Raw genomic sequence first — 20731 nt, 5'->3', positions numbered from 1 at the left:
GGGATGATTGTCAGGCCTGTTGCCCATATGGTAATGAAATGATAGGATTTTAAGGCTAGGACAGTATTTTGTGATAACGCGACCCCCCCCTGCAATATCAATGCGACCACATTTTGAGTCGGGACCCCCAGTTTGAGAAACGCTGTTCTACGCAACTGTGGGTGAATGTTAGTGTTCTTGTGACCCAGTAGCACTGGAGCAATGGGCAAGGCCAACAATAAAAAAAAATCGCAACAATTGCAAACATGACAGTTCCTGTAGCTGGGGCATGCATAACGATGGTGACGTTGCATCCCTTGTATGCCTAATTAAAACATCTAAAGACATTTCTGCAGCAATCATTCATAGCAATAAATAGTTTCAGCCTCATCTTGTTTCCTTGCATTCAGTGTATGTTTCGAGCTTCCCACGTATTCTACTATGGTCAACCTACAATCGACATGAAATTTGCCCTTTCCAGACTCGTTGACCCGATCTTTAGGGGTAATTGTTATTGTTTTCAGCACCTTTGAACAGCTCTGAATACTGAAGTAAACTGAACTTGAATATCGGAAGCAGTTTTATTAGACGGGTATCTTTACGTAAATTTAAAGTTGCCTGTGCGCTTGCTTATATATGGTACAAGTATTGATTTGGTTACTACCAAACAAACAAACAAAAAGCCTTGTGTGTTTTTTGCCTCTCCCCAAATGTAAAACCAAAAAAAATTAAAAAATCAACAAATATAAATTCATGTTTTTCTGTGTTATTCCACAGCAAACAAATTTCTAGGATCCCTGGTGATGACAAACCAGCTATGGTGAATTACAAATTTAAACTATTTCCCTGTTTACATAAAATACAAGGTTTTGGATACAGCAGCACAGCGCATCCTCTTCTATCTTTGTCCATCAGTTTCCCGGGGTCTTTGTTCGCTTCTCATTGGTCAGTTTTCCTAATTACAACAAATGCTGCTCCAGGATTCAACAACATTACAGATCAGTGGATCCGCATAGTAGAACACTTTCACATGATCTGGCTCCAGTGATTCCGGATTAAATCCCATTTTTATTTTTTTTAATCTCATTAGTACAGCCGGCCCCAGATGATTTGTGTTTCCGCTGGGTCCTTGCGGTGACTGCTATATTGACTAGTGATTATACAAACACATTATTGAGAAATAAGTTTTAGTACTCCTGCAATGTGAGGGGACATGTCCCCCACGGAAATTACACCTATACCCTTCAAAATCAGACCCAGGACGATTAAGGAGAGGAAAGGTGGCAAAACCGTACAAGCAATCTTACCATAACTACATACAAAAATCACTAAATCCACATATGGGTGCTTACAATAGCTTTAATTTTTCCAAAATGTATTACCCACATTTGTATTATATTATTCTTTCAAAAGAAAGCATTTAACAAGAATAATGTGAGCAACACCTAAGCATAACAGCTGTTTAAATGGAGTACATATTCCAGGGAATTCTACAAATGACTAATACATAGCAACAATATCCATTTCTTTGAAACCTCTCTACTATCACAAAGGCTTTCTTAATGTTTCCAGCATGTCCTGTTTGCGGATTAAATAATGTGGCATGAGAAACTGTCATCTTTTAAAGTTTTTCCTGCTTTCATTTAAGAAAATAATCCACGATGAATACAACAGAATGTGAAGACTGACTAGCCTAAGAATTTAGATATTCAATGACTTTTTCACTGAAGAAATGATGTCTTTTATCTGAGGTACACTGTTGTCTTCAAGGATCTTCGCATAAGGCATGGGGATGTCTACACTGGTCACCCGAATCGCTGGCGCATCCAGATAGTTAAAGGCTGGGCCTAAAGAAAGAAAAAGTACACACACATGAAGGACTCGAATACCTACAATTCACTTGGTTGCTATTTCCTGCTGAACACTATAAAATGTTCCAAGCTAGAATGTAGGAAAAGCACAATGCATTCTTTACAGAGTAAATGGTCTGCTAAAGAAAGTACCACTTCATGATCCACACTCAAGTACATTTTACACAAAAATTAAATAACTAAATAAGGTGGGGTGGGGGTTGTTTTCAATATTAAAACGTATTCTTTTGTCCAAATTCATTATTATTCATAACTGTCAAGTTTATCCTTACTCTTCCATAAATAACCCATAATGCATTACATCCAAATGCAGCTCCTTCAAATGTATTTTAATGTATCTGGTATTTAAAACACAAGAAATATAAAGACTACATTGAGGATAAAAAAAATTGTAACTGTTACATTAATATCATTGTCAGAATACGCTGACAATTTTTTCAGGCTTGGCCAAGCCCTCTGTCTCTTCCTTTTATTATATATATATATATATATTATATATATATATATATATATATATATATATATATATATATTATATAGTGCTAGCAAAGTTAATTGAAGGCAGATATGTTCTAAATTGCTTAATTTGCCTGGTTTCACTACAGGTGTTTGTGCCAGTTGTTTTAGGCACTGGTTTCATTTGATGAGCAGAGGGAGCTTGAATAAAATCCCTTTGTTAATGTTTAAACTGTTTGTAAGGCTGAGGTGGTTCTCTGGGTTTTTGAGACTAGCCCTACTGCCTCAGTGTTGTTTTTTTTTTTTTGGGGGGGGGGGGGGTATTTATTTTTTATTTCTCTTGGAAAACCAAAGTTCTGCTGGCAACACTTTCCAGGGAGAGGTAAGACCACCAGGACTGTTCATCTCATTTTGAGACTATTTTTTTTCTTCCTTCCAAGAAGATTTTTTGTTTTTCTGTCCCGTCCCGTCCCCCCGCAGTGCAGAGACTGAACTTTAAGTTATTAACTGTTGTCCTCAAAATAAATTAAGTAGTTGGGGAAACAACAAAGACAATTACTTTTGGGTATGTCTGTGTTTCTATGGTTAATGTTGGTTGGTTTGCTCCAGTGTCAATATTGTTCTGTGTTTGAGGGTTCTATGGTGTTTGTAGGTCTGTTACAATACACACAAATTTGAATTTCCCTCAAGTTTTATTTTTTTATTTGTCTGGCAATTCTTTTTTATTTGGGGGGGGTATGTTACTATATAATATTATTGTGGAAGAGATCACCTGCTTGGTATAAATAATGTTTAACCCTTTGCGGTCCTATGTCGGACCCCATCCGATATCATCAAAAAGACGTAAAGCACAGATCTCTAGTCTTTTCTCTGGAAAAAGATGAGAAAACCTTTCAATGGCCGAGTGAGACTGATAGGAGCCGAATGAAACCGAAAAAAAGGGCATATCTCATAGCTCAATGCATTACAGAGATAACACAGACATGAATATTGTGTTCAGTTCTGGTCACCTCGCTACAAAAAGGATATTGATGCTCTAGAAAGAGTGCAAAGAAGAACGACCAGAATTATTCCGGGTTTAAAAGGCATGTCATATGCAGACAGGCTAAAAGAATTGAATCTATTCAGTCTTGAAAAAAGAAGACTACGCAGCGACCTAATTCGAGCATTCAAAATTCTAAATGGTATTAACAATGTCAACCCAAGGGACTTCTTCCACCTGAAAAAAGAAACAAGGACCAGGGGTCACAAATGGAGATTAGACAAAGGGGCATTCATAACAGAAAATAGGAGGCACTTTTTTTTTACACAGAGAATCGTGAGGGTTTGGAATCAACTCCCCAGTAATGTTGTTGAAGCTGACACCCTGGGATCCTTCAAGAGGCTGCTTGATGAGATTCTGGGATCAATAAGCTACTAACAACCAAATGAGCAAGATGGGCCAAATGGCCTCCCCTCGTTTGTAAACTTTCTTATGTTCTTATGACAAAGGAGGTAGCTGCTTCTGCATCCAGTGCTCAAAGAATATCATAGACATTTGCAGAGCTTTTTCAGATGTTATAGTAATAAAATAATGATTTGGATCGCATTATTGAGGAGGTTGGTGATAAAACAAGTGATCAAGAGATGATTTATCAGTATGCACATCTATAAAAAGGGTGGGGCTTGGCTGTAGATACAGTACTGAGTGTCCTTTTGTGACTCTGTGCCTTTTAAACCTGTTTTGCTCTGGGGGAAAGAAAAAAATTAAATGTGCGTGTAAAATAAATGGCGCATGTGAAAATAAATTGGACCTGACACATCTGATAAGCTCTGAATAAGTGGACTGCAAAGAGTGAAGATATTACCTTCCATGATCCTGGCACAGATTTCTGCTCCAACACCGAACTGTGGCCACCCCCCCTCCACAGTGATCAGGTGATTGGTCTTCGCCACGCTGCTCTCGATCGTCTCCATGTCCAGGGGCCGGATACTTCGGAGATTGATGACCTGCGAAGGATGATGGCTTGCCAGTATTTACAAGCAAAATATAGCAAGTGCTTAAATAACCAGTCAAAAACATGCAACCTTCCTCTTTCTCAGTGCAAGGTGAATGAGAAATGCAAATCTATGCAAATCAGAAAACGGCAGTAAACTGTATTCACAGCACCGGTACTATGCAAATCAGAAAACAGCATTCTGAATTCATACTGGAGCTAGACACACTGCAAGAGGCAAGACCCACCTCACACTCAATGTCTTCTTTAGCCAGAACTGCTGCTGCGTCCAGACAGTGCCCGACATACCTGGAGTGGGAGACCAGGGTAATGCTTGTCCCTAAGAGAAGAGAACAAAAAACAAACATCTTAATTCCTCCAGGACCAGCAACGGTACACTGATTGGTTTCAAGAGATCTAGTCTTTGAACAGTGAAGTGTCAGATAATGACAATCATTTCTTAGTCATCTTGAAATGACAGCTATAACCCATTAAGATAGTTTAGGCCTCTAGAATGAGGTTACAGCCCTAATATTACTGAAGTTCTTAATACCGCAAGCCAAGAGAAATCTAACGGATTGCCATGACAACCAGTATTAAGATTTTTATTTATATAATTTATTTTTTTGTTAAACCTAAAATCACAAAATATTGTTGATTTTTTCTTATTCCTGATTTAATTTAGTGTTCCCTGCATGGTCTGAACCAACAGCCCTTTTATTATTTATTAACCAGTTTTACTGCCTTGACAGATACACAATTTGTAAAACAGAACCTAAATATTACGGGGTTTACCTTTGTGAAGTTTACAGTACCGTGAAAAAGTATTTGCCCCCTGTCTGATTTTCTGCATTTTTGCATATTTGACACAATGTTATCTTATCTACAATTGGAATCTTCAACCAAAATCAAATATTAGATAAGTGACCCTGAGTGAACAAGTAACACAACATTTTGATACTTATTTCATTTATTTATTAAAGAAAGTTATGCAACACCCAATGCCCCCGTGTGAAAAACTAATCACCCCCTTAGACTCAATAACTGCTTACGCCACCTTTAGCAGCAATAACTGCAACCAAACGCTTCCTGTAGTTATTGATCAGTTTCTTACAGCGCCGTGGAAGAATTTTGGCCCACTCCTTCATGCAGAACTGCTTCAACTCGTGACATTTGTGGGTTTGAGCATAAACTGCTAGTTTCAGGTCCTGCCACAACATCTGAATGGGGTTTAGGTCTGGACTTTGACTAGGCCATTCCAAAACTTTAAATTTCTTGTTCTTCAACCATTCTGATGTAGACTTGCTTCTGTGTTCCAGATCATTGTAGAATTCTCTGATACAGAGCAGAATTCATGGTTCCTTCAATGATGGCAAGTCATCTAGGTCCCGATTCAGCAAAGCATCCCCAAATCATGACACTACCACCACCATGCTTGACCATTGGTATGACTCTGGAATTCAGTGTTTTGGTTTTCGCCAGACATAACGGGGCCCATGTTGGCCAAAAAGTTCCACTTTTGACTCATCTGTCCATAGAACATTGTTCCAGAACTCTTGAGGATCATCCAGGTGCTTTTTGGCAAACTTGAGATGAGCATTCATGTTCTTCTTAGTGAGCAGTGGTTTCCGCCTTGCTACTCTGCCATGAAACCAATTTTTGCCTAGTGTCTTCCTGATGGTGGAGTCATGAACGCTGACCTTAGCCGAGGCGAGAAAGGCCTGCAGATCCCTGGATGTTGTTCTAGGGTTCTTTCTGATTTCCTGGACGATTTTACACCTTGCTCTTGGAGAGATTTTGGCAGGACGGCCACTCCTGGGAAGATTCACTACTTTCCTCAACTTTCTCCATTTGGACAATGTGGTTCTGACTGTGGTTTGGTGGAGCCCCAGAGCTTTAGAAATGGCTTTGTAACCCTTTCCAGACTGATAGGTATCAACAACCTTTTTTCTTGGAGGTCTTCAGGAATTTCTTTTGATTGTGGCACGATGCGCCTCTAGAACCTGTGTGCTGACAACTTCACTCTGATGGTAAGGGCCAAAGTTAGTCAGATTTATGTTGGGCAGGGCTGGCCCAAATCAGGCCTGATTGTTAACCAAAGTATTCAAACAGCTGACCCTTTAATTGGGTTGAGTTAACTTCACACCTGAAGATTGCATGTGTGTTTACCTTGCACACCAAACAAATGAAAGATGCACCAAACTTTGGTGTCATTTTTTCTCTGACTCCCTCTATAAACTACTACAACCCACAATGTGAAAAATGTGCAAAAATGCAGAAAATCAGACTGGGGGCAAATACTTTTTCAGAGCACTATATATGCTCCATTGGCATATTAGTCATGCAGCAGTTGAGGTATTATCGTGTCTACAATTTTACACAGCCCTTAGTTCACCCACCTTGCCTCTCTACCTTTGCCTTTCCAATGGGGAGAACAAAGTCTTTGGACTGAGCTGCTTCTGAGACCTCAAAGGCAACGCCGTACAACAGCTCATTTTCAAGAAACACAACTGAGAAACAGAAGAGGAGGAGATGGAGCTCAGGTGTATTACAGAACAAAACACCAGAAGTTCATGTGAAGGACAAGCCATTCACTGTGCTACTATTGTATCTAGAGAATTAGTGCTCTGTTAAAACAAACCCATCTGGTCTTTTTATTTAGCATGTGACAAGGTGTTGCAGCCCTCCAACACTAGCAGTATGTCTGGTACCTAGTTAAATCACAGAAAAATGCATGTTTTAAAAAGGTGGGAATAACCAAATACTTGCAACGATGGCTCTAGGCTAAACAAGTAAAAACATTTCACAACATTATTATTTTCAAACTCTCACAAGTTTAATTTCAGCTCAGGTCAAAGTGAAAGTTCTAGGCTTCAAACTCATTTGATAATCCATGTCACAAAAGCATTACCTTGTCTGTCATTGTCAGGATTGAGCATTCGTGACTCCAACTTGCCTTCCACACCTTGTCTGACTAGCCAGAATACTTACCTTTTAGAAGTACAAAATTCACAAACTGAATAAAGAAAATGGTACATCTAATGTGTACCTGGGTTGTCATCTCTAATGGCAGCTTTGAGGAGTCCTTTAGCATCTTCAGCGCTCCAGGGGCTGAGCACCTTGAGCCCAGGGCAGTGCCCATACCAGGCTGCAAAGCACTGGGAATGCTGGGCTGCCACTCCAGCAGAGTGGCCATTGGGGCCTCGGAACACGATGGGGACGGACTGCATCCCAGCAGACATGTAGTACGTCTTGGCAGCAGAGTTTATAACTTGGTCAATGGCTTGCATAGAGAAATTGAAAGTCATGAACTCACAAATCGGCCTCAAGCCAGCCTGAAACAGTAAACATCGGAATCAGTAACAAACTCTTATTTTAAAGCATGTACAACACAGGCTTTTGGGGCAATAGGATCTGCTGTATAGATAGAAAATACACTGGTTTCAAGAACACAAGTGGAAACTCAAGGCAAAGAAAGTTCCTTCAATAGGTCCAGGGTCAACTTCAGAATTAGTTTTTTTTTTCTGAGGAACTTCCTTTGCACTTGCTTAAAAACTGGGCCTTTCCACGAGACCAGGACTAGCACCATGCCTTTTAACATGACATACAATATTCCCTCAGCACATTCTTGCATAGTTTGAGAGCAGTTCTCTATAAACATTGACAGTGTAGCCACCATTTCTATTAGACATTCAGCAGTGTACTAACTGCAGACAAGCACGCAGTCCGAGGTTAAAACAACGAGACAGTGAAAGGGTTTATTCACTTGTAATGAATAACAGAAAATAAAGGCAGTAACTCAAAGCTGTACTACAGCAGAAACTTAAATCACATTCAGAAAGAGGTCACCTTTAGCATGGGTTGTAACCCTGTGGATATGAACTATAACTCAAAGATCACATGATGTATTTGGATCTTCTGGTAAGGCACATTATATAATATTTAAATACATTTACAATTTAAGGCTAAATGGATTTTTAATTGCTATAGATAGGGCTGTAATTTTTAACTGTAAAAATGGCTAATTTCAGTCTAAAAACAGATACTTCAAGACCATATTAAAGCAGAAAAATTGCATTGTCACAGTATGACTTGATAATTTTCTCTTATACAACAAAATGTTTCTAAACATTTAAATGCTGACCTAAACAGTAAACGCTACATTGTAGAATATTTATTTTTAATAAATATAAAATATTAAGAACAACAACAGACATGGAAGCAAACTAAGCGGGCTGCCAGGTTGCTGAATGCTGTGGAACAGGTAGTGCGTCAATAAGGAAACGTTTTATGCATTTATTGAAGGTGATAAACATGGATATTTAAACTCTTTGTTCAGAAATGGGCATTTTCACACGATAACCATGAAAATAAATACAGCTGTACGTTACATGATTTTTTTGTTTTTAAACAATATTTACCGTAATTAAATAAATGTATAATTTCTATTTTTCAGTAACATGCTGATAAAGGACTAAATCTCAAATTCAATTTGCCACAACAGGAGCATCGCATTTCAAGTTCATACAAACTTACCATAGCAGAACCGACTGCAATTCCAGCAAAGCCCATCTAAACAAAACAAATAAAAAGCATGAAGAATACTAAAACAGTATTGAGGTGATTGTGCCCAAGATGCTGTCAATCCAGCGTCTGGCTGCTCATACCTCAGTAATAGGAGTGTCAATGATTCTCTTATCTCCATATTTCTTCCATAGTCCTCGACTGACCTGAAAAATACACAAGGCTTTAATTATCCATTCAAATTCAAACAATCAGAATACCTTTGCACTGAATTTTCAAAGTGCAGGCCGAGCAGCTATGTTACCTTGTATGCACCATCATATTGTGCCACCTCCTCCCCCAGCAGGAACACTCGCTCATCTCTCTCCAGCTCCTCGTCCATGGCCTGGGTCAGAGCATCTCGAACAGTCACCTGAAACGCACACAGACCCACTACCTTACCAACCTGCACAAGCACTGCCAAGGAAAGGACTGCCCTAGTGTGGGCACAGGCCTATCTGACTAGGAAGAGGGTGTTTTACACCCAGTACAAATACATGTAAGTAAAAAACAGCAAGACTATTTTCAATCAGAACTCCAATACTAAATTTCGCCACAATCTTATTGTGAAGTGTGACACGCGTGTGCACTTTCACTGCCCTGTAAAGTGATACATCACTAGCATGTCAGCAAACCCCCCCCCCCCACTTGTACATTCATCAGAGCCATCAACATGATGGAAAAAAAGTGAATGAACATGAAATTAAATTTGGTGCTACTAATGAAATGTTTTACAATTGGAAAAGCATGTCCCCAGGTACAGGTATGCAGCTTGACAGACGTATGGACAGACAGACAGACAGAACCCCGCCCCCTCTGTATATCCCAGTGTAATTAAAGCTAAATAATATGAAACATAACTACATACAGCAAGACAGCCTCCACTATTTCGTCAGCCATGTTGTAGTCCAAAAAACACACTGCTTTTAAGACATACTACATACATATTAACTAATTGCCCTTGCCATGGACCACAATGTTTGTTAAAGTATATCCCAGTTTACTCCATAGAAAGTAATGTTTATATTAATTACAAGTAGCACTTTGAGGTCTTACCTATCTAGGCGGTACAGTAGTTGCATTTTTATCTGACTATTTAGATAAAATATTTTTTAAATGTAAACATTTTATAGTTTAAAAAAAAATTAGAGTACAAATTATGCCAAGGTTTAAAACTTGTGCTTGCAGATTACAAAAATGTTTTTCAAATTACACGGTTTCATTGGGGGTGGGGGTGGGGGGTAAACATTTGCAACATTTCCATTTGCAAACAGGACCTTTTCTGCCAGTCTAAAGTAATCTAGGCCAGTGGTTCCCAACCTGTGGTCCACGGACCTCCAGTAAACTTCAGTCTGCAAATGACTCAAATTTGGTTACGCAATTCTTGTAAAAAACAAGATGCATGTATGTAGCAAATGCATGTAGTCTTCTTGAAACATGAGGTGATGGCAGCGGATGAATGGCATGACAATGGGCCTCATGATCTCGTCACGGTATCTTTGTGCATTTAAAATGCCATTGATAAAATGCAATTGTGTTCGTTGTCCTTAGCTTATGCCTGCCCATACTTTAACCCCACCATGGGGCACTCTGTTCACAAGGTTGACATTAGCAAACTGCTCGCCCACACAATGCTATACACGCTGTCTGCCATCTGCCCGGTACAGTTGAAACCGGGACTCATCCGTGAAGAGCACGCTTCCCCAACGTGCCAGTGGCCATCGAAGGTGAGCATTTGCCCACTGAAGTCTGTTACGATGTCGAACTGCAGTCAGGTCAAGACTCTGGTGAGGACAATGAGCACGCAGATGAGCTTCCCTGAGACTGTTTCTGACAGTTTGTGCAGAAATTCTTTGGTTGTGCAAACCCACAGTTTCATCAGCTGTCCAAGTGGCTGGTCTCAGACGATCCTGCAGGTGAAGAAGCCGGATGTGGAGGTCCTGGGTTGGAGTGGTTACACGTGGTCTGCGGTTGTGAGGCCGGTTGGACATACTGCCAAATTCTCTAAAACGACGCTGGAGGCGGCTTATGGTCGAGAAATGAACATTCAGTTCTCTGGCAACAGCTCTGGTGGACATTCCTGCAGTCAGCATGCCAATTACACACTCCCTCAAAACTTGAGACATCCGTGGCATTGTGTTGTGTGACAAAACTGCACATTTTAGAGTGGCCCTTTATTGTCCCCAGCACAAGGTGCACCTGTGTAATGATCATGCTGTTTAATCAGCTTCATGATATGCCACACCTGTCAGGTGGATGGGTTATCTTGGCAAAGGAGAAATGCTCACTAACAGGGATGTAAACAAATTTGTGCACGAAATTTGAGAGAAATAAGGTTTATGTGTGTGTGGAAAATTCCTGGGATCTTATTTCAACTCATGAAACATGGGACCAACATTTGTTAAGTTTATATTTTTGTTCAGTGTAAAAACTGTCTCCTTGTGCCTCAGGGATCACAGATAGCCATGCTTCATATGGAACACATACAGGAAGTCATATGTGCTCTATAAAAAAAATTTCATTACCCATGACCTTTGGCGTCTGCCAAGGTTCAAAAATGAACATTTCTGGTAAAGACTTTAAGGAGTGCAGATACGGTAATCATTTATATTGAACACGTATAGGAAGTCATACCTAAGGTACTGCGCTCAAGACTGAGCTTTCCCGAAGCTAAATTAATTGTGTATTTCATTGTTTAGTTTCTTTCTTTCCCCGCTACCTGTCTTTAATGAAGCCATAATTAACAATTTTAAACTGTGACTGTTTAACTGAATTATATTTTCTGACATAGAAATGAGCTCAAAACTATTTTTCTAGCTATACAATCCTTAAGGGAAATTGATCACTTTGCTGTGTAAAGGATGTAGTCACTTCACTACACACCGTTAGTTTCATAAAGACATTCTGCAAATAACACTGCAGAATTAGGAAAGAAACAATTGAGAAGATTAATTATGCATTTACATTAAAAGGTGTGCTGTTTAAATTACAATCGGGCAATACATAGCAGTCAACCCGTTTTGGAGCAACAAGTCAATCAACACGTCTATCAGTGTTTCATATTTTATCCTGGTTCTTATTGTAATGCCAGTAAAACGCTAAATTTAATTTGTGGAGTATTTTACATAGGATTACACTCATGACATTGCTGTACTGTTACTAAACTGTTTCATATTTTTTTATTGTTATTATAAATGCCAGCAATAAGCTAAACAGGTCTTTTCAAAACACCTTTATTTGTAGACTGAACTACTGTGTTAGTAGAAGACTAAATATGATTAAGAACATAAGAAAGTTTACAAACGAGAGGAGGACATTCGGCTCGTTTGGTTGTTGGTAGCTTATCGATCCCAGAATCTCATCAAGTAGCTTCTTGAAGGATCCCAGGGTGTCAGCTTCAACAAAATTACTGGGGAGTTGGTTCCAGACCCTCACAATTCTCTGTGTACAAAAGTGCCTCCTATTTTCTGTTTTAAATGCCCCTTTGTCTAATCTCCATTTGTGACAGCTAGTCTTTTTGTTTGTTTCTTCAGGTCGAAAAAGTCCCTTGGGTCGATATTGTCAATACCTTTTAGAATTCTGAATGCTTGAAATCTGGTTGCCGCGTAGTCTTCTTTAAGACTAAATAGATGCAATTCTTTTAGCATGTCTGCATGACATGCCTTTTAAACACGGAATTCTGGTCGCTCTTCTTTGCACTCTTTCTAGAGCAGCAATATCATTTTTGTAACAGAGGTGACCAGAACTGAACATAATATTCAAGATGAGGTCTTACTAACGCATTGTACAGTTTTAACATTACTTCCCTTGATTTAAATTCAACACTTTTCACAATATATCCAAGCATCTTGTTGGCCTTTTTTATAGCTTCCCCACATTGTCTAGATGAAGACATTTCTGAGTCAACAAAAACTCCTAGGTCTTTTTCATAGATTCCTTCTCCAATTTCAGTATCTCCCATATGATATTTATAATGCACATTTTTATTTCTTGCGTGCAGTAACTTTTTTCTCTATTAAATGTCTTTTGCCATGTGTCTGCCCAGTTCTGAATCTTGTCTAGATCATTTTGAATGACCTTTGCTGCTGCAACAGTGTTTGCCACTCCTCCTATTTTTGTGTCGTCTGCGAATTTAACAAGTTTCCTTACTGTACCAGAATCTAAATCATTAATGTAGATTAGGAATAGCAGAGGACCTAATACTGATCCCTGTGGTACTCCACTGGTTACCACACTCCATTCTGAGGTTTCTCATCTAATCAGTACTTTCTGTTTTCTGCATGTTAACCACTCCCTAATCCATGTACATGCATTTCCTTGAATCCCTACTGCTTTGTTTGAGAATTAATCTTTTACACAGGACTTTGTCAAAAGCTTTCTGGAAATCTAAATAAGTCATGTCATATGCTTTGCTGGACATTTGGTTTTCTGAACTGTTGTAATATAATTCTTAGGCTTTCCTGCTTATTTTAATGCCAGTGAGCCAAGTGATGTCTATAAATATTATGACAGGTTTGAAGTGTCTTCAGGTGCTTTACTTACTATTACAGAAACAAGAGTCTGATTAAAAAAAAAAAATAATAAAAATGTGGTAATATTTATTTCATTATATAGTGCCTTTCATACCATGGTGTCTCACAGCGCTTTATAGGCTGTATGTATCATGATCAAGACACAAGAGTATAATCTCACAATTAACAAAATACAATGATATTAATAATGACAATAAATAGCAAATATCTAGATAGGACAATGAAATAAAAGAATAACAAGTACAAAGTTAGCAGATAAAAATAGATAACAGAAACTTTATATCTAGATTAGGTTAAAGCTGGAGGAAGGCAGAGTTCCACAGCTTTGGAGAAAAACGTACTTTCTCCTCTCCTTTTCAATTTTACCATTGAGAGGCACAAAAGTCCAACGTTAGCCGACCTTAAAGTGTGCAGAGGTTTATATGAGGACAGACTTAGGTACTCTAGTGCTAAACCATCTAGTGCTTTATATGTTAATAGTAAGATTTTAAAATCAATTCTAAAATGTATTGGAAGCCAGTGCAATGAGGCCAACACAGGAGTTGTATGAGCCTGTTTTTTTGTTCTATTCAGAACCCTAGCTGCTGCATTTTGAAAAGCTGTGAATTGATGAGACATGATGTGGAAGTCCAGCAAATAAAGCATTGCAATAATCTAGTCTTAATGAAACGATCAGCCTCAGCCAAAGAAAGAAAAGACGTAATTGTAGCATTGTTACATAGGTGATAAAAAGATAATTTTTTCGAATATGTGCCTCAAAACTCAAACCAGAATCAAATATAACCCCCAAGCTTCTTACAATCAGATTTTATATTAGAGGTCAGTTTGCCCAAATCATTTTTTAGGGAGATTGCTGAGAACCTAACAGCAGGAGTTCCGTCTCATCTGAGTTTAATTGCAATTTTTTTTTAAACATCCAACTTTTGATGTCAGGCGATCAATTAAAATAGCATGATCTACAGTATCAAATGCAGCACCAAGGTCTAAAAGAACTAGAATGGATATGGAGTTAGTCAGCTCTCATCTGCAAGTCATTCACCACTCGGGCAGTGTCTGTACTATGATACAGATTGAAACCCTGACTGAAATCTTTCAAAGGACATTGCTGTTGTCCAGGTATGTTAAGTTGTTTGACAACTACCTTTTCAAGAACTTCAGCTAAGAAAAGCAACTTAGAAATGGGTCTATAATTCTTCGTCGGCAGAATCGAAGTTAGATTTTTTTTTTAAGTAAAGGCTTAACCAAAGCAGTTTTGAAAGCAGCAGGAACTATTCCTGTTGACAAAGATCTATTTATTATAATAAGAAATACACAAATACACAAAAAACAAAATACATCTTTAAGGAATTGAGTAAGAATTGGCTCCAATGAACAGGTCGAGAACATTACTAATGTATTCAAATCATTCGGAGTAATCACAGAGAATGAGTCCAAAACAGAGCCAGTGAGTCTAAGGGGAACATTTAAATAAGAACCATCTTGAGGAATTGGATCCCAAATATTAATAATTTTGTTCTGAAAACACTTAAGGAATTCCTCACACTTTGCAGGAGAAACTTCAGTAGCAGCTGGTGATGGAGTTGTCAATTGTTGAAGAGTATTCTGGGATTATTTTTATTAACATCAATGAGATTTGAAAGTAGCAACCTCTGGCTGTCCTCAAAGCTTCATTATATTTGAAGAAATGGTTTTTCCAAATAGAGTAAATGTGCAATTTAGTAGCCCCCTGTGGCAGAGTGTCCACCCCTTTATGTTTATAAGTGTTTTATGTTGTATGTAGTGTGTTTAATGTTGGTGTTTATGTATAAAATACACAGGATATAAATATTTGTTAAGAGCACAAGTTTATTTTTATGTTTATTTTGTATTTAGGCACGAGGATTGCACAGCACTTCATGTGCAAGTAAATAACACAGTGTAACACTTTTTTTTTTTTTTTTTTTTTTGTTCCTGGGTAGTAAGTGTTATTTCCTAATTGCTTATGTCTCAAAAGTATAGAAAATGGCTATTCCCCACAAACTTTGCTTTTGTGACCAGGACAGTGATATTTCAAAATATCACTATTTCCAATGGGAAAACAGGAAAATGTGTGTCTTTTCGTTCACATAGTCAGAAAAAAACAACATATGAATCCAAATTAACATGTATTTATACTAAAATAATACAAAAATGACTACAAAAGATTTAGAAGTGAGTAGTTTTTCGAGATTTACGATTATACTGTATTTACGTACTAAGTAAGTGGATTGCAGGCCTCAAGAATCCAAGGTGTCCCCAGCAATGTCCAGCAACCCTACTGATCCAACCAAGCCAGTCCTGCAGAAGAGCAGGCCTCAGGTCCAGCCCTTAGTGTTGCTGCTGGAAGAAATGCAGGAGAACAGGCCTCGGGGAGACATCAGCTTTTTCTGTTGCCTGAAGTGGATTGCTGGCCTCTGAAGCACAGTGCCTCCTGCTGGTCTGGAATATGTTGCTGCAGTGTGGATTGCTGGCCTCTGAAGCACAGCGCCTCCTGCTGGTCTGGAATATGTTGCTGCAGTGTGGATTGCTGGCCTCTGAAGCACAGCGCCTCCTGCTGGTCTGGAATCTGTTGCTGCAGCGAGTGGCTTGCAGGCCTCTGGTTTTAAGTAGCACTGTGTTCAAATGCCATATTTAATTAATACTTTGATAAAAAGTGGGAACAAATGGAACTGGCCATTTTTGAACAAAGGAATTTTATATCTATGATAACAAATGACAAGGCTGCACAGGATCAGAGGATGTTTCAAAATCAGAGACAAAGCCACAATAAATGTCTTGTTTAAATTTAAAGTAAATTGTAAAATTGTCAACATGCTTGTTGCAACTTTGGTTATGGTTTATTATATTCCACATAAGTCGCCCCCCCCCCCTTCACAACACCATTGCCACATTTTGTTTTCTTTTAAGTTCTAAAGATAAATTTCAGTTTGTTTGCATGTTCAGCTACAAAAAGGCACAAGTAAACATGTTATCATTTTATGAAAATGTGTCGGGCCACTGTTTACTGTGAACAAACGGCAATGGCAAGGAATTTAAAAATAAATAAAATGTGGTGGCAACTAAGGATGGGTTGGTATACCAGTTTTTCGGTTTAACATGGTTTAGGTGCATTATGGTATAAATACTGTACCTTTTATTCTACACCGCAATAACTTTTACAACTGTTAACGCATTTTAAAATAAAAACACGCTTCTTCTAAATCAAGCGATGGTACTTGCAGCCTTAGCAAAGTGTCTGAGGAAGATATTTTTGTGAACTGACACTATTTTGATAATGGTTTTGAAACTAACTGTCAACAACACAGAATACACGTTTTCAATTGCTGCGTTCTGCTACCCAGAGCTTGCTACGCCAGTTACTTTTGGCTGCTGTTTTTCGGACGTCACACGCAGCTTTTAGAGAAACGCCTTCTCCAAACCTTGCAGCAGAGCGCACATTTTCAACAAGCTATATTTACGTGTGTCTGGATTATCGATAGTCAGTTTAATGTAACTGATTAAGTGTAACATTAACTTTACAATAAAGTTATACATCACTTATCATGGATTTAGTACATTATGTTTGTTTAAATTGATTTATTTATTTAATATACTGTTGACATCACTGTTCTCAGCTTCGTTGTATAATGATCAAATGTCGTTCATCTCCGCTAACAAGGTGGCAACAGCAGTTTTAGTGGTTATTTGCATTATGATTAGCAGGTCACTCGTAATCTTTGCATCGTCCCTGTGGTTCACAGCTGCAGCCAGCCTCCCGCAGTAACATTTCAAAGCTGCACAGGGCTATGCAGAATCTGCACAGATTTCTGTGGGTGTTGAGGGACATCTAATGCACATCTCTGCGACACAACAACACGACCGATGGCTCAATTAAAATTAGCACAGACCCATGACTGCAGCAGGATAATCTACTTATTATCAACATAGAGTTATAACAGTATTCCAATTCTCTTAGGCAAAATTATTATTATTTTTTTTACAAACTCCACATGTGTAATCTGGACCCTTGTGCAATGTCATCACGGGTAGCTATGAATCCAATAACACGTTTAAGTATTAAAATACATTTTTTTTGCTATACATATTTTATTTATCCGGTTGAAAAAATAAACAACTCCTATCTGCTCTTAAATAATCTGTGGTCATGTTTGTGTTTTAAGCAAAATTCTACTTACCATCAGCTAAACAAAGTATTAATTTAATTTTATATGTTAATGTTTCAACAAACTGCAGCACCATTTTGAGTGAATAGATTTTAATACTGTTGTAGTATAACATTGAGTGTAAACTTGTTTTTTTTTTATTTTATTTTTTTAAACTTTGGATTGTATTTATAAAAAAAACATACCAAGTTATTTGGTATAGTAAAATACTAAATACCAAATGTTTAAATCAATCCATGAAAGGAAGTGATTTGTTGGTTTTATTTTTGTGAATTAGAGTAAGTGATTTACATTAGTCTTCGTTTAAGCCTTTATTTTAGAACTTGCATGATGTACTGTATCCTATGATATTAAGGTTAGCATAGTATTTTTTTTAACGCTGATCATACCATGGAAATTTTGTACCGTCCCACCCCTAGTGGCAACGTTCTGTACTATATTTTAAGAGCAAACAAAACATTGTTTAACTTGAACTGCTATTTGCCATCCTTTGTTTTGTAGTTAATTCACTGGGGTAAAGTAAGTCCTACACAATGTATTATTTACTCCTGGGATACTTTTTTAGTTTAACTTGTTACATTTTGTAAAGTCATGCTGTAAAATAAAGGCGCGCACACACGATGTTGAAGTTGGCTTCTTATTTCCAACTTCTTATTCACATTCCAGCTTCTTATTTGCATACAATATGCAAATGTAACACAAACTGATGAAGAAACTGGGGTATTGCAGGGGTTAAATCGCTCTGGACCACTTTCATAAAAGTTGATTCTCAGAGGGGAAACCACTCTATGCCCCCCATGTGTATTTATCCTGGCCTAAAACGGATTTTGATGCACTACTACTAAAAAGTTACCAACTTTCCGAAGCCTAAATCCGGGAGTCGTAATTTGCAAAGACTGTAACTCAGTAAGTGTTTGTGCGCTCATCCAGGTCTGCCGTAACAAGGTGTGAACTTAAAACATGTCTTATAGTAAGAAAACAACCTTAAGATTACTTTTACAATACGTTCTTCAGCATGTCCACTGTAATGTTTTACCCTTAGGTTTCTACATTCTTTTTTACTGGGGGGATACCAGATATTATAGGAGGTTTTATTATAGGTTAACATTATAGGAGACTGCAGGTGACATGATGTTATGTTTACCAAGACTAGAGTGTGTCCTTTTCTTTTTAAGCCTGGGGATACCCAATAGTATAGCCAGCCATAATGTCTAGTATCCCCCCAGTAAAAAAGAATGTGGAAACCTAAGAAAAGGTCAAACATTACAGTGGACATGCTGAAGGCTGGCTTTCTATATAAAAATGCCTTACCCCGAGATAATGCCAAGTGTATCATATTGTATTGACGTACATCTCAGGAAAAGTAGTTGAGATTCGCAAACTACACATAGGGCATCGCATTTGTGGATCATTAGCGCATGAGCTTAAATATGACATTCAAAAAAATAAATTTGCAATCCATAACAGAGGTAGGAAATGTTGATACGTTGTAATTGATATGAGAAAATGGCATGATGATACATTTAATTGTTGTATTTTCTCTTAATAAAAACAGTAAACAAAGAAGTATTCTAACTGCAAGAGCTGATTTAACACACTTGGTTCATTTTTAAATGTGGACAAAACGGCCTGTCACCCACATACAGGTTATATACTGGTTCATTACAGCTGTCATTTCGATATGAAGAACGCACTGCCCCAAGATCATGTAATATTTTCCTAGGCGTTCTTTACATAGAAGGGTCAGCAATAATTAACTGTGTGCAAAAGGCATTGTCCCAAAAATATTCTTTACTTTTTCCAAGATGTGTGCTCACATCTTGTATGTGTTTTTTTCGGAGACATGTGTCTATGCTGTATTAAAATGATAAATTATTGTGGGGCAAGACTTTTTTTTTTTTTTTTTTTTTTTATTGATAAAACAGCCTTGATTAAAAATGGTATATACTGCCTAAAGGGCATGTTCATTATTGATCATGTATGCTTACTTCAAACATTAGCTGTTTTTTTTTTTTTTTTTTTTTTTCAAACAGATATGATTATGTAAGTTGGAAAACGCAATGTTTAATACTAGAAAAGCCGGTTTTTATACGTTATTAAAACTCGACGGTAGTGAATTTGAGGCTGAGACAGCAGGTGTAGAATAGCGAACGCAGCTGCGCGTGCACGTGAAGTGAAAGCATGCGAGGAGGCGTTCCGAAGATACCCGAAGGGGCGGGGGGATTCACGAATTCCGGGGGATACAGGATATTTCACTACATCGGCCCCTGCTGTCTCTGCCTGCGTTCAGAGCAATATAATGGTTTTTATTAATTTTTGAAAATATTTAAATTATGAGCGAATATTTGAACGTGAAAATTCCGTTTTCGTCCCAGCGCATATTTTCTATAGGAGTCTAACCGTATTTAGCTTACGTAATGTTCAACCTCTAATTATTGAAACCCACTTTAAACTATATTTACTTTGGTACCAGAATACACTGATGCTCGAGTTTTTAAAATAAATGGTCCACCTTTTGGCTCTGACGCTCAGCACAAGCAACAGCAATCCAGGTAACCTTTCCACTGTGAATAAATGATCGTGCATAACCTACCTGCGCTAAAGCCGGTGTTGATTTGTGGAACTCCCTTCGCAAGATCACAGCGAAAACATTCTGTTAAAAAAACAAAACAAAACAAGAATTTAACGCTTGTTGTGTTGTACGTGTCAGTAAAACTGACATTATTTTTTTAAACAATTCCCTTACCCTCCCAGAACGAACCCAGCTTCTAAGTAATGCCATTTTGTCCCTGTCCTCTAGCCTCGACTGATATTGTTATAAGCTAGGATTGCTACCCAATGCTAACGACCGATACTGGTAATAGGCGGGTCTTAGCTAACCAATGTCCAATCATGGTGAGTGTCTTGTGAGGCGATTTGTGCAGTCTTTGTCAGCTAACTGTTGTGATTGGACTGCTGGTCAAGGGCAAGTTAAAATCGTGTGGTGGAGTATAGAGACAGCTATGGTCCAAAAGTAACGCCTAGAATTTTAGGATTTAGAGATTTAAAAACAAAAAAAGATATGAACATAATCGAGATTTTATTTAACATAATTTACAGTTATATGACACAAGTCTACCGCAAGCCATAGTCACATTTTTCAGTTTTTGCCAGTTTTTCGTTAAGTATATGGA

At 38.1% G+C, this 20731-nt stretch overlaps 2 protein-coding genes across 3 annotated transcripts in view; one reads left to right on the top strand and one right to left on the bottom strand.

Moving 5' to 3' along the window:
- Positions 1-20731, top strand: part of LOC121329098 (monoacylglycerol lipase ABHD6-like) — a 54301-nt gene that overhangs the window by 27165 nt on the left and 6405 nt on the right. The gene's annotated exons all lie outside the window — the stretch shown is intronic.
- Positions 1321-20395, bottom strand: LOC121329097 (pyruvate dehydrogenase E1 component subunit beta, mitochondrial-like). The gene is made up of 10 exons (XM_041274435.1): positions 20305-20395; positions 20152-20211; positions 9111-9218; positions 8950-9012; positions 8819-8854; positions 7332-7617; positions 6682-6792; positions 4531-4622; positions 4154-4295; positions 1321-1826 (listed from the first exon to the last, which is right to left on the bottom strand). The coding sequence occupies exons 1-10, from the start codon at positions 20338-20340 to the stop codon at positions 1681-1683; spliced, it is 1080 nt and encodes a 359-aa protein (XP_041130369.1). The 5' UTR covers positions 20341-20395; the 3' UTR covers positions 1321-1680.

This window comes from Polyodon spathula, chromosome 16 (genome assembly GCF_017654505.1).
Source record: "Polyodon spathula isolate WHYD16114869_AA chromosome 16, ASM1765450v1, whole genome shotgun sequence".
In the NCBI taxonomy this organism is placed as follows: Eukaryota; Metazoa; Chordata; class Actinopteri; order Acipenseriformes; family Polyodontidae; genus Polyodon; species Polyodon spathula.
The sequence above is the reverse complement of the archived record's forward strand: the minus strand, read 5'-3'. Positions and strand labels throughout refer to the sequence as shown.